Source organism: Chiloscyllium plagiosum, chromosome 1 (genome assembly GCF_004010195.1).
Source record: "Chiloscyllium plagiosum isolate BGI_BamShark_2017 chromosome 1, ASM401019v2, whole genome shotgun sequence".
NCBI lineage: Eukaryota > Metazoa > Chordata > Chondrichthyes > Orectolobiformes > Hemiscylliidae > Chiloscyllium > Chiloscyllium plagiosum.
Genome location: NC_057710.1, coordinates 75,435,598 through 75,449,712, shown reverse-complemented (window position 1 = coordinate 75,449,712; position 14,115 = coordinate 75,435,598). Strand labels below are relative to the sequence as shown.

Sequence of the window (14,115 nt, the reverse complement as noted above, 5' to 3'; positions counted from 1 at the left end):
TTCAAACCACTACAAATACCGGAGGAAAGATCACAGAAGCACTTCACTGGAGGCTCCCAAGCACTGAGGATGTCACCTAGACAGGGGATGAAACGTCTGCAACACATATTCCCAGTTCGGCAAACAGAACCACAACAACGAGCACCCGAGCTACAAATCTTTTCACAAACTTTTTTTGTCTATTTCACTAATTCTAACTATGCAACAATTCACTCTCATTTGCATCAGAAAGTTGTGGCTTTAAGATGTCACTCCAGAAACTTAACAAATTAGAGAATCGAGGGATGATGTTATTCACAGGTGAGGTTGTCCTCTCAAATGGAGTTAAAGGTTCCTTCACACTTCTTGGAGATGAACAGAGAAGTTTGTCATATATTCTGCTTAATATTTATTATTCAGCCAAGTTTCAAATGATTTGTTTATCATGTTATTATCTGATTACTATGCATGGGAGTTTGTTTTGTAGATTTATACAACAGTTTCCTGTATCACAACAGTGACTATACTTTGAAAGGATCTAATTAGCTGTGTAGTACTTTGAGAAGTCCCAGTGCCATGAAAGATTTGGTAGAATACAAATTTCCTTTTTTGTACTTTTAATCCAACACCAAGATAATTTGAATTCTGGAGGGATTAAGTTCATATCCTCTCAATGCTGGAAAATATTGATTAGGTTTCAGAGAAGGTATTTGAAGCAGTATGTCTCAGGAAATTAATGTTTAGATAATATAATAATTATTCACAACCATTCTGGTCAATATGATTCACTTTGATCAAATTCAGTGGGTGGAAGTGTCAAGGCCATTCCTCTTCCCAGCTATCTAGCTATAAATATCTAGCTGACAGGCTTTCTTTTACTCATTCATTAGATCTTGACATCACTGTCTGGTCCAACATTTATTGTCCATCATGGTTTCCCTCAAGAACATGGTGATGAGCTGTCTTCGTGAATGGCTGAAGTTTATTTTGTGTAAGTGTTTTCACTATGTCATTAGGGAAAGAGTTCCAGAATTTTGACCCAATTTATCTCACAATCCTTTACTTCAGATTTATTGCTTGAAGGATGTCACACCACCAAGTCCATAGCTTATTTCCTCTTTACTATGGATGTATCTCATATCTACGCATCAGCTTCTGTCTACAGCTGTTCGTATGATTCAAAACAGTGCATGTACAAACGTCAACATGGATTGTTACAAAGTTAACACTGCTACAAACATTAATTTAGTCTAATGTAATTGTTTCTCCTCCAAAGCATTGAATCCACACAAAGCTGATGCAGAACTCAGCTATTCACAATTCCTTTTTTAACTCCTTCCCAGAGTAAAACTCCTTCTTGCCTTCCTTTATTAATAATTCAGAGCTTTCTTATCAGAATTCAGTGAATTGGGAGGATGAGCTTGATCGATCTCAAAGGTTGAGTGCTTATGCAATCTGGCTAACCCATCAATATTAATTCAGTTGTGTGCTGCTACTTTTATTCTGTTCAAAATGCTGTGGTTTATTTCTTCATCAAATTAAGCTAAGTAGAATCTCTTGATACAAAAGTACTAAAATCTACAATTGTTACAATTCGTCCATGAATACACTTTGATTGGGTGATTATATGTAAACAAAGTTAATTGTGAAACACCAATCTATCTACTAGTCTTCCAGAATCCAGATATAGGGGATTTGTTTAAAAAATCGAAGTCACACTTTTAGGATTTGGATGTGGAGAATGTTCTTTTTCTTAGAGGGTTGTGCATCTTTGAAACTCTCTGCCTCAGAAGGTGGTAGAGCAGGGTCATTGAATATTTTTAAGGCTGTGGTAGATAGATTCTTTTAGACAAAGGAATCAGAATTAGTTTGGGTAGATGAGAATGTGAAATTCAGAACACAAACAAATCAATCATTATCTTATTGAATTGCAGAGAAGGCACAAAGGATTAAATAGCCTACTTTTAATTCTAATTAGTATATCATGGGAATATAACCATCTACAATTGCTCCTTCAAACCACATCCCATCCTAACTTGGGAATGTATCGCTGTTCCTTCACTATCAGAGAGTCATAGAGATGAACAGCACAGAAACAGACCCTTTGGTCGAACGCATCCATGCTGACCTTATCTAGACCCATTTGCCAGAATACAGCTTGTATCACTCTAAACCTTTCCTATTCATGTACCCCTCCAGATGCCATTTAAATGTTGTAATTGTACAAGCCTCCACTACTTTCTCGGGCAGCTCGTTCTATGCACACACCACATTCTGCACAAGAATGTTGCCTTTTCCATCCATTCCTTGTATATCTTTCTCCTCTCACCCTAAAACTATGCCCTATATCTCTGGACTCCCCCATTCCAGGGAAAAATATCTTGTCTATTTATCCTATCTATGCCCTCATGATTTTATAAATAACTATAAGGTCACCCCTCAGCCTCTGACACTCCAGGGAAAACAGCCCCTAGTCTATTCAGCCTCTCCCTATAACTCAAATCCTCCAACTCTGGCAACATCCTTGTAAATCTTTTCTGAACTCTTCAAGTTTCACAATATCCTTCCGATAGGAAGGAGACCAGAATTGCGTGCAGTATTCCACAGTGGCCTAACCAATGTCCTACATAGCCACAACATGACCTCCCAACTCCTGTACTCAATACTCTGACCAATAAAGGAAAGCGTACCAAACGCCTTCTTCACTATCCTATCTACCTGCAACTCTACTTTCAAGGAGCTATGAACCTGCACTCCAAGATCTTTTTGTTCAGCAACACTCTCCAGGAGCCCAGCAATAAATGTATAAGTTCTGCTTTAATTGCTTTTTGCAGTTAAAGGGACAGCTGGAAAATGGGAAGCCTTCAAAAATGAGATAACGAGAGTTCCAGAGACAGTATGTTCCTGTTAAGGTGAAAGGAAAAACTGGTAGGTGTAAGGAACACTGAATGACTAGATAAATTGAGGTTTTGGTTAAGAAAAAGAAGTATGTGTCCGGTATAGACAGCAGAGATTGTGTGAATCACTGGATCAAATTATGAATATCCCTCACTGTCAGCATAGAGGGTGCACCTATAGAACATTTCAACACCACTTTCTCGGGGGCAATTAGAGATGAGCAATAATAGCCAGCAACAGCCACATCCTGAGAATTATTTTTTAAAAATATACTTTCCTGTTTTGCATCTGTTATTGATTGACAAGAACTGACATTATGTTTATTCCCAGTGTCATATCATTCCTTCCAATATTGAGTCTTGGAACCTCTATTGAGATTCTGAAAGTCAAATTTCACAAAGAATTTCCTGACAACATCTCCACCAGACTCAATCACCAGTTCTCTAATGAATTTGCTGAGCATTTGATGGATGTAATCAATGCATCCAATGTGCAACAGTGAGTTGCAGCACAACACAAAAGTTTTGGCTTTGTCACATTCCAATGTAGGTTGTAAATCAAGCCTTGCTATTACTGGAGTCATCACAAATGTGCAAAGATTTAATCAAACCATCCAAAGTCCCTAATTTGATGAATGAATGAATGAATTAGTTTTATTGACAAGCTCAGGTGAAAAGAAAACCTCACTAGGTTCTTGCACGTAACAAGAAAGTAACTGGTTCTTTCAAACAAATGATCTTTTAGGAATGCCAGTTAGGGTAAATAAGGGGAATTGCTAACTGTTAAAGCTACAAATTAAGTCTATCTTGTCGTAACCTCCCTCTTCACAAGCAGATACATGAAGATTGACAAGATATGGATACTAAGGGTGGCAAAAAGAAAGAAAATTCAATCGCACTAATCTGGATTACAGGTTTTGATAAATTGCTTCCTTCTTTTCCTTTCAATTTATTTTGGTTCTTTGTTGTTGAAACAAGTTTTATTGGAAATTGACGCTCTCTTTCATCCTCTGAAGTCATTATATTCCTCCTTCAGCAGAGGATGTGCAGTGTAAAGTGAGTGGAAGAGAGTTAGCTGTTGATGGACAGATTCTCACACCTTCTCACAAGAGAAAGACACTTTTTTTTATCCTTTCTCTTTGCAGTTCTCTGCTGCACTGGACTCACATCAGCCAAGATTACCTGGTGAGGAACCTTGTTGTCAAGCAGTTTTCCCTTAATTCAGAACTCCTTGGCTCCGAGTGTCTGTTTCTGCAGTTTCTGCTCCAGGAAAATGCAACTTTCAATATGCTCGAATAATTATGATTTTTAAAATACCAGCCATCTCTTAGCACAGCCTCCTTGGTTATAAAACCTAACAAAACTCACAAAAATCCTTATAAGATGACAAATATTGCAGGTTAAACAATACAATCTTAACCCTAAACTGCTTACAAAAAGTGAAATGCATCAACTTCACATTACCAATTCCCAATTCACAGATTAATATGCTGCATTTGTTCCATGAGCACACTGATCTGACAAGATCAATATCTTTGATCATGCTTAAGGACTTCTCTAAAGCATTTGATCACATGATCACCATCTCAAATCTCCTGAAAATGAGAGTCAATTCATTTTTACTTTCTTGGATAAGTGGCTTCAAATTGTGAAGAATACATCGAGTTCACTGATAAAGTGCTTGAGTGGGCATTGATATGTGGTGGAGATTCCCAGAGAATGGAGATAGGACAAATCATGTTCCTTTCTGTGATCAGCACTGCTGACTGCAAAAGAATTTAACACTAGCATTCACCAATTTAATTCACCAATGACAGTCATTGAAAAGTGTAACAACCTGTACTGGGGGTCAACTGTTCTTGAACAACTTCAGAACTGGTGTTCTGGGAACTGAATGCTGCTAAAGGCCCAAAAGGAGCAAGATTTTTCAAACCATCTTCACTCAAAACAAACTAGCCACTTGAAATCTGTCCTCAAAATACGTTGCAATTCATCATTGTTAAACTGACAAACTGCTTAGTGTATTTATTCAGGCAGACCTAAAATGTGATGTACACATCAATTCTTGCTGTGGTTCTGTTCGCTGAGCTGGAAGTTTTTGTTGCAAACGTTTCGTCCCCCGTCTCGGTAACATCCTCAGTGCTTGGGAGCCTCCTGTGAAGCGCTTCTGTGGTGTTTCCTCCGGCATTTATAGTGGCCTGTCCCTGCCGCTTCCGGTTGGAGGAAACACCACAGAAGCGCTTCACAGGAGGCTCCCAAGCACTGAGGATGTCACCTAGACAGGGGATGAAATGTTTGCAACAAAAACTTCCAGCTCGGCGAACAGAACCACAGCAACGAGCACCCGAGCTACAAATCTTCTCACAAACTTTGAACATCAATTTTGTTGTTAAAAAGTTAACAGCCATCTGGACATACTTTGGAAGCTGAAATACCATTCTGTCTCAAGCCATTTCATAACCATTTTCACAATGTTTATTTACCAATTTGGAATGTAGGCACTTGTGGGGTTGAATGCAATCACAAAAATATAAAACTGTTGAAAGTTTTTGGAAAAAGGCTTGCTAAATTGTCTTGTACCAAATTACCAGTTATTTAGATGACTTGCATGATTGCATTCTGGACACAGTTGAGAACAGGGACAATCAACTCTGCTATTCTTTTGTAAGATTATTCATAATCTCCTAAATTCAATATTCCTTGCATACAGACATATCTCATAACAGCTATCAACTACAGAACTCAAACTAATTAGTTGAATTAAGATATGCAAGTTCAATATTTAAGAATAGCTTGATGCTATATTTCATCTGCATGGTCAACAACTCTAAAGATTGCCATACTTTGAATTGTTTACAATGCAAGGACTCTCATCAATATGTTCTCAGAAATTTTGCTATCAAATTTTGTGTCTATATTTCATTTGGAATGATTGATTGTAAAACCATACTTCAAATCTAATTTTAAATAATTAAAAAGATTTTGAAGAACAAATAGGAATCAGCACATTTATAGAGATCCAAGTCTGTTAATGTCTATCACCTGCCTACGCTGTATAATTAATGTGCAACTAACGATGGTGATTACTATAATGTGTCAAACCCAGTAAAATGCACTCAGGAACACTACCAAACCTAGCGGAGCAATTCCATTCTTTGCAAATAAACGTTTGAGCTGTGTAGCTAGCTCCCGTTCTTCCCTTTGATAGCACAATGGCATGATTGATATATACTTCTGTAAATATGAATGGGAGTGGATAATACACACCGTATGATTAAAAAAATAGACAGATACAGCTGGTGAGATACCAGCTATTTACAATGTGCGAGATTCTGACAGAAAAATAAAAAAAAAATTAAGTTGAATAGTATCTATAGATAGAATAAGCGAGGATAGAATAGATAGGATAATTTCAATAGAAAGTGGACTGACATGTCCTCCAGTGAGCATCTTCATTTGTTCCTGCCCCCATCCCATACACACACTTCATCTTTCGTCACACGAAGAAGCCTTTCAGAGGATCAAAACCGTACCGCTTCTGTTGCTGTAATTCTTTCGTAATGACACATGGCTTGATATTGATGCGGTCTTTATAATGAAAGGTAATTCAAATTAACAGCGGAGGGAGGAGTGTGGGTAGGAACACAATCAACCAGACATCAGAAATGCAAAAGATAGTGAAATGTGGAAATGAAAGAATATGGGACAAAAATTGGACAAAATACAGGATAAGGATGCTAAAGAGAGTGTTCAATGAGAACATAAAGCATTCACATTGAAAGATTACTGGTTTGATCTGGGCAAACTTTTATTTTCTAATTGGTTTTAATTCATAGTGATATTCAGAGACAATTATACCTTAACTGTGATAATTTCTGAGTTTAGTGTATAAAAGTACTTTCTGTATAAAATATACAGTATCCGGACGCTAAGAGCACTGCCCATTAAACATCATTCCCTTGGATATAAGAGCAGGGATATCACAACAATACACCTGGAGCAGGATGTGGTTGGTTCTGCATCAGGAACTTCCACAAACGAAGAAAGGAGATTGCAGCTCGGAAATAAGGTAAAGTTGGCCGAAAAAGCAATCTTCTTTTTCCTTGCTTCTTTCGAGTTATGAATCTCGGCTTTGGTGGAAGGACAGTCACAATCTCCGTGGTTAGACGAGCTCGTCAGCTTTTTAAAATATGACAGCTATTACGAGGTGATTTTAGTTCATTTGTTGCCCGAGCCTATCTTTCTACTTCATTACGTCTCTCTCTCCTCCCAGCTCCCACCATCCCCCAATACCTTTCTCGCTGGTGGATGGGGTTTACCCCAGAATCAATCGGCGCTTCTGCTGCGAGATTCCGGGCGAAGCTCCTGGAGATTCGAGTATTCCTTTTGTTTGATTTTTCAGTAAATTGAAACACACACCAGGCAGTGTCCAGCTATGACACTCAATTATAGCATCTAAGGATGGGTGTGAACCAAGTAAATAATGCAAATACATTTCCTATCAAGCAGATACATTAAGAAGTTTGTGGTCAAGCTTTATCAAAACGTTTCTGATTGAAAAAATCAATTTGGGCTATCTCGATAAGGCAACAAAATATTCGGACATATTTAACTAAACACTAATTTAATGGACGTAGATTGATCGACTCCAATGTATAGTTTTTTTTGTTGAATAATAGATTATTTGAATAAAATAACTCTAAACTGTAAATAAATAAACTCAATCCGCTCACTCCCATAGACATGCTGACAGCATTCAGGTCACCTGTGGAAACGAAAATTCACAACCGTTGAAATATCCTCAATTCCATTTCATTAAACCAGAAACAACCTAAAGAATATTATATGTACCTTCTGATTATTTAAATTACGAAAATAATGTCCGAAAAGTTGTTATAATCTAACGGAAGAAGTGAATGACATTTTACAGATCAGTTTCAGTGAACTTCAAGATTCGTTGAGTTAAGAAAATCACATCGGACCTCAGTAACATTGAACAAATGGACAATATTCACTAATTTAATTTGAGAGAAAACTGCTTGTGTATCATTTGGACTGATTTGATTGTCCTGTTTAATGGGGGTGTTCGAGTTAGTGCTCTCTAGGTGGCAGTAGATCTCCTTTGCACGAGGAGCCATCCATGGTGCTGAAACGATTGTGTGTGTTGGGGGGGGCGGAGGAGGGAAGGATCAATGGTAAAAGTCATTCTCATTTTTATCATTATTACAAAAAAACTTATAAATTAAAATTGTAGTTTTTTTTTTCCATTTCGGCATTTAAGCAAAAGAGTTACTGATCCAGCGTTTGAAGTGATCTTTCAGTGCTTATTATTTTCAGCAAGAATGGAAGTAAATCCCTTGCACAAATCCAACGCCTTGAGCAGCAGCATTGCAATGGATTAATAATTTCAATGATATTATATATTGGATTCCGACAGCCAAATCCTGCCTCCTGGTGAGTATTTTTAAAGTTGTCCCACAGAAAGACATTGTGCCAATCTCCTTTTACAATGCATCCTTTTCCTCTTTGCTATCGCAACAGTTTGAGGGAGAACGCTCTTTTAAAAAAGTTATGGAAAATAGTTTAGGGGTGATTAAGTTGAATAAATATCTATCCAATGTTTATCACCAAACAATTGTTCAAATGTTTATCCATCTGTACCATGAAGATTTGTTTAACTGCTTTATGCTATTTGCAGCCGGTATTTCATTTTTCGTGTTTTTTTGTGTGTCTTTTCCTCTGGTACAGAACATACCGCAAAAGCAAACGCCTCCACACGGTGGAGACCGAATGGACTCTCGGCATTCCCTCTGGGACAAAGTAATGGGCACATTTCCTTTTCAGTGTCATCACGTTGGACAAGACACGCAGGGAAAACGGTCAGAGACGTAAGGTAATGCCCTAGTTCCGCCTGCGTTATTGATCCGAGAGTCAGAACTGCTCCAAGCCCAGCGGTGGGGGTGGGGCGGGGGGCATATCCACCTTGGCTGGGAGAAATCAGAAAACCTGTCGCTCAAAGTAGCAGAAGCAAAAGAAAAGGGAGCGAAGAATGCAAGTGTAGCTGTGGTCCTAGCTGTTGCTGCATACACAGACATCAGCTTGATCATCAGCATGGGAAGACACACTTACAGACAACTATTAGCTATCTGACGTATCCTGGACGGCGGCAGTATATATTCATTCATTCAAACACCATGCGTTGAAAGAAAAGCCAACGATTTACAGAACGAAGGAATGTAGTGACAGGGCTACATTTTTCCTCTCAATAATGTAACGTTACTGGAATTTGGAGTCTGTTGGATTGACACAACTTCTCTCCTACTCCCTCAAGCCCGCTCCTCCGTGCTCTCGGGATGGAAAGGTTTAACAACAGCAATTTTTCCTACTCCCAGGAAAACCAGACAAACTTCTCAGAGGTGACGCTGACTTATCAGGTGGTAACTTCATTCTTCATTGGGACTATGATCCTGTGCTCCATCATTGGAAATACTTGTGTGATCGCAGCTATAGTGCTGGAGCGCTCTCTCCAAAATGTGGCCAACTATTTGATAGGCTCACTGGCTGTTACAGACCTGATGGTCTCGGTGTTAGTGCTGCCCATGGCCGCTTTGCACCAAGTTCTGAATAAGTGGACCCTGGGACAGGTAACCTGTGACATTTTTATCTCTTTAGATGTGTTGTGTTGTACATCCTCTATCCTGCACCTTTGCGCTATTGCTCTGGACAGGTACTGGGCTATTACAGACCCAATAGACTATGTCAACAAGAGGACTCCCAGACGAGCGGCTGTTCTGATCAGCCTGACGTGGTTGATCGGCTTTTTAATTTCAATCCCGCCCATGTTGGGCTGGAGAACCCCCGAAGATAGAGCTGACCCCGATGCCTGTAGGATTAGCCAGGACCCCGGCTATACCATTTACTCCACCTTCGGCGCTTTTTACATCCCCCTGATATTGATGTTAGTCCTGTACGGGCGAATATTCAAAGCCGCCAGGTTCCGCATCCGCAAGACCGTGAAGAAAAGCGAGAAGCAAAAAGTCGCAGACACTTGCCTGACTGTCTCTCCCGCCCCTTTCCAAAAGAAAAGCAACGGCGAGAACAGCAAGAATTGGAAGAGGAGCGTGGAGCCCAAGCCCTCCTGTACCAACGGGGCAATCCGACATGGAGAGCAGGGCTCGGCTCTGGAAGTGATCGAAGTTCAGCAGAACTCCAAAAGTCACCTCCAACTGCCCAACAACACCAACAGCCAATCCCCATCCTGCTTTGAAGCTCGGAATGATAAGAACATTGAAGCGAAGAGAAAGGTGGCTCTCGCCCGGGAGAGGAAGACGGTGAAAACGCTGGGTATCATTATGGGCACTTTTATCTTCTGCTGGTTGCCATTTTTCATTGTAGCCCTTGTGTTGCCATTTTGTGGACACCAATGCTATATGCCAATCTGGCTCCATTCTGTCATTAATTGGCAAGGCTACTCCAATTCACTCCTCAACCCCATCATATATGCTTATTTCAATAAGGATTTCCAAAGTGCTTTCAAGAAAATTATCAAATGCAAGTTCTGCAGACAATGATCCAATTATTATTTTGACTATGGTAATTCATTATTGCGATACATTTAACGTGAAAAAATGTTAGCATGTGTTGACTTTCAATATTCACTTTAATTTGCAATTGTGACATGAGGGCAAGTGGATTCATCCTGTAACAGAGAGGCTTTCTGTAGGCAGCTTTGAACAACATTTTCCAGTAGGAAAAAAAATCTACCCCGATTCAGTGTTAACTTACTTCACTAACGGTATTGTCTCTGATTGTAGTTCAAAAGTGACTGCGTTGTTCTGCGGTTTAATAAAAAAAACTGGACATTGTAGAGAAGTCCAGTGCGTCAGAGGATAATTGCACCACTTACCCAAGGAAACTAAGTGTTGGCTTCACTAGATGTGCTTAGTCTCACAACCCATATAGCAGTTCTACACTGTGTGTTGAGGTTTTCTGCTTATCTTTACTTTGGTGATTTGCAAAATTGCAGATTTGGCCCTGTGATGGTTCGCAATCGGTGAAGTTACTATCATTTTAGATAAAAATAAAAGTTGTCTGATAAAGAACTAAAGCCTGCTTGTATTTATTGAATTGGCCCACGGTTCAGGTACAACTGGACGATGCTTTGTACAGGTTCATCTGGGTCTCCCGCCAACTTTGCTTTGAAACACATTTGCATTTCCATAAAATGCTAAACTAGTGTTTGCAGAAAATAAATGTATTCCACTGAGCTGATGAAGGAATTTCTGGCAGCAGAAACTGTTTGTGTTAGTGTCCCAGTGAGATACAACGTTGTTTTACTTGTAACTCCCAATGCAATATGAGATAGTCGATAGTGAAAAAGGGTCACACTGTAATCAAAACATGCATTTTTGTTGGTTCTAATTCGTCTAATTGTAATTCTAAGAACTGAAGTTAATATCTTTATGAATGATACATTAAAATACAATACATGGGTCAGCAACTTAACAGACCACACAGAAAACGATCTTGTAATGTTTTGATGCTTTAAAAACAAAGTGACCGATTCAGGGAGATTGACAATACAAGCAAAACGTTTGATGCTGGAAATCTGAAATAAAAGCGGACAGCGCTGGAGAAACTCAGCTTGAAGTGCAGTCATATCAGAGTGGAAACTCTATTTTTCACTCCACAGATGATGCCAGACCTGCTGAGTTTCTCCAGCTTTTTTTTTCCCTAGCTTTATTCCAGGTGATTGGTGGCTGGGAGTGAAGTTTTGTCAGGAAGTCGCAGGAGCTTTGTGTATTCGCTTCCTCACGTCCTTTCCAGTGCACTGTTCTTCGGGGGACCCTGGTTTCTCCTACCCCCCCCCCCCCCCCCGTTATGCCGCGACGGGATANNTTCCTCATTGGCACCTTTTCTTTGCGGGAGAGATGCCCTTTGGGATTTGAAAATCGCTCCAGCAATGGAGCGGATGTAGCCGGAGATTCAGATTGCACCGATTTCACCAGACTGCGATTCTTCTGGCTCCCAAGTCAGTGCCCGTCTAGGTCTGTCTGGAGGGATTGAAAAACCTTTCGGAGGGTCGCTGGACCCAAAACGTTTAATTCTGATGTCTCTCCTCAGATGTTGCCAGACTTGCTGAGCTTTTCCTGCAATTTGTTTCTGATTTCCAGCACCCGCCCTTCTATTACTGTAAACCTGCTGGTGTTCTCCTTGGAGCCATGCTATAGAAATAGCACGGGAAACCGACAGCAAACTCGGTCCGTGCAAGTGGTTGTGTAGTTTGGAATGATAAATTGGTTCAACCCAGAGGCTATCGTGATATAGAGAAGCTATTCATATGTTGGCATCAGATAACCGCCTCCAGGAATGAGCACGGAGAAGTCACAGGGGATCAGGGACCCCCATATTGCTGGCAAATGGTGCCCCCTCAAATAATTCCTGTTATTCTTCATCTCCACCTGGGTGGTGGGTATCACACAGGTAGACTGATTCCGGGGCCAGAGCACTGGGAAAACATTGACATTAATATAGTTCAGGGAACATCGGTTTTGTATTTCCCAGGAAAACATTGATATTTTTTGGGTGGAAGGTGGCTCCCAATGCTAGGGACCTGGGTTCAATTCCTGCCTGTGTGGAGTTTGCACATTCTCCCTTTGTCTGAGTGGGTTTCCTCCCACAATCACAAAGAAGTGCAGCTCAGGGTGATTTGGCCAGGCTAAATTGTCCATGGTGTTCAGGGTTGTGTAAGTTAGGTGCATTAGTCAGGGGTAAATGTAAAGTAGTAGGGGAATGAGTCTGGGTGGATTACTCTTTGGAAGGTCATTGTGCATTTGTTGGGCCAAAGGGCCTGTTTCCACACTGCAGGGATTCTATGATATGTTTTGTTGCTTTGTTCCCAAGATGTGGGCATTTATTGGCAGGCTCTAATTGAGCTGGATTTTGGAACCACTGCAGGCTCACTCACTGTGCTGTTAGGGAGGCAGTTCCAGCATTTTGACTCACAACAGTGAGGGTGATATCAGAATGGGGAGTGACTTGGAGGAGGAATGTCTGCTTGTGGTGTTTCCATGCATCCAATGCCCTTGTTCTCAGTATTAGAAGTCATGCCTTTGGAAAGTGCTGCCAAAGCAGGTTTGGTGAGTTTTTGCAGTTTGTCTTGTAGATGGTACACACTGCTGCTATTGTACATCAATGATGAAGGGAATTGATGTTGAAAGTTATGGTTAGCTTGTCACTCAAATGGGCTACTTTGTCCAGGATGATGCCAAGCTTCTTGTATGTTATTCAAGTTTCATCCATCCAGGCAAGTGTACAATTACATTCCTGGCTTGTGCCTTGTAGATGGTGGACAGAATCTGGGGAATCAGGAGATGAGTTGTAGCCACTGTATTTATACGGCAAGTCCAGTTCAGTTTTTGGTCAATGATAACCCTTTAGGATGTTGATAGTGGGGTTTCAGTGATGGCAATGCCCATTGCATGTCAAGGGGACAATGATTAGATCATCTTTCGTTGGAAATGGTCATTGAATGACACTTGTGAAGTGAATGTCATTCATGATTGATTCAGCAAAAATGTACTTATCTGGAAATATACACATGATGTGTGTATATACAAATATATAAAACAACCAAGTGCCAGCATTAGGAGCACATATCCTTGAACATAGCTTTTGGAAGGAGCTCAAAATCACTGACAAACATATTAACTCTCCATGATTTCCCTTCCTGTTTATTCCAGACATACTGAAGTGCTCTTCCAATTTCAATTTGTGTTGATATTTCAAGGGCATCAATTTCAAGCTCTAAGGGACAAACATGTCTAGAATAACATGGTGAACAGTACAATAAAAACAATCATATTTATACTTTGCAGCTTTGAATATATGTAGTTTAGAAGTCATGGCATACGTTAAAATAACTGTTTTGAAGGAAATGGAACATTTTGTATGACTTCCTGATTAGTTCAATCAGAATCAAGTGAATTCATCCCATAGCATTCTCTACTTTGATAGTCAAATAAGAAATCCAATGTATGCACTGACTCTGACTATCGGTTAACCTATCCAACCAATTATTAGATTTATAAATCTGTCAATAGTTAAAACGTGATAAAAATCTTAATCTAGTATCATTGCTCGCAGTAAAATATTAATGCAGAAAAACAAATTCGTTGTCTTTTAACCCACAACTGTCACTAGTGCTGAAGAATACCATTTAACCCAAGAAGGAGAAGGT

At 39.9% G+C, this 14,115-nt stretch overlaps 1 protein-coding gene across 7 annotated transcripts in view; it reads left to right on the top strand.

The window, feature by feature from the left end:
- The window catches only part of htr1aa (5-hydroxytryptamine (serotonin) receptor 1A a), an 86,590-nt gene extending 75,628 nt beyond the window's left edge, over positions 1-10,962 (top strand). Inside the window, exons 1-4 of one of the 7 annotated variants that reach the window (XM_043689442.1) lie at positions 6,169-6,478; positions 6,795-6,945; positions 8,158-8,330; positions 8,625-10,962. In XM_043689442.1, the coding sequence (XP_043545377.1) occupies positions 9,230-10,447 (1,218 nt within the window). In that variant the 5' untranslated portion in view covers positions 6,169-6,478; positions 6,795-6,945; positions 8,158-8,330; positions 8,625-9,229 and the 3' untranslated portion in view covers positions 10,448-10,962. Of the gene's footprint in view, positions 1-6,168; positions 6,946-8,157; positions 8,331-8,624 lie in introns of those variants that run through there. The other 6 variants (XM_043689438.1, XM_043689470.1, XM_043689460.1 and 3 more) reach the window with 6 other exon arrangements.
- The last annotated feature ends 3,153 nt before the right edge of the window (positions 10,963-14,115 follow it).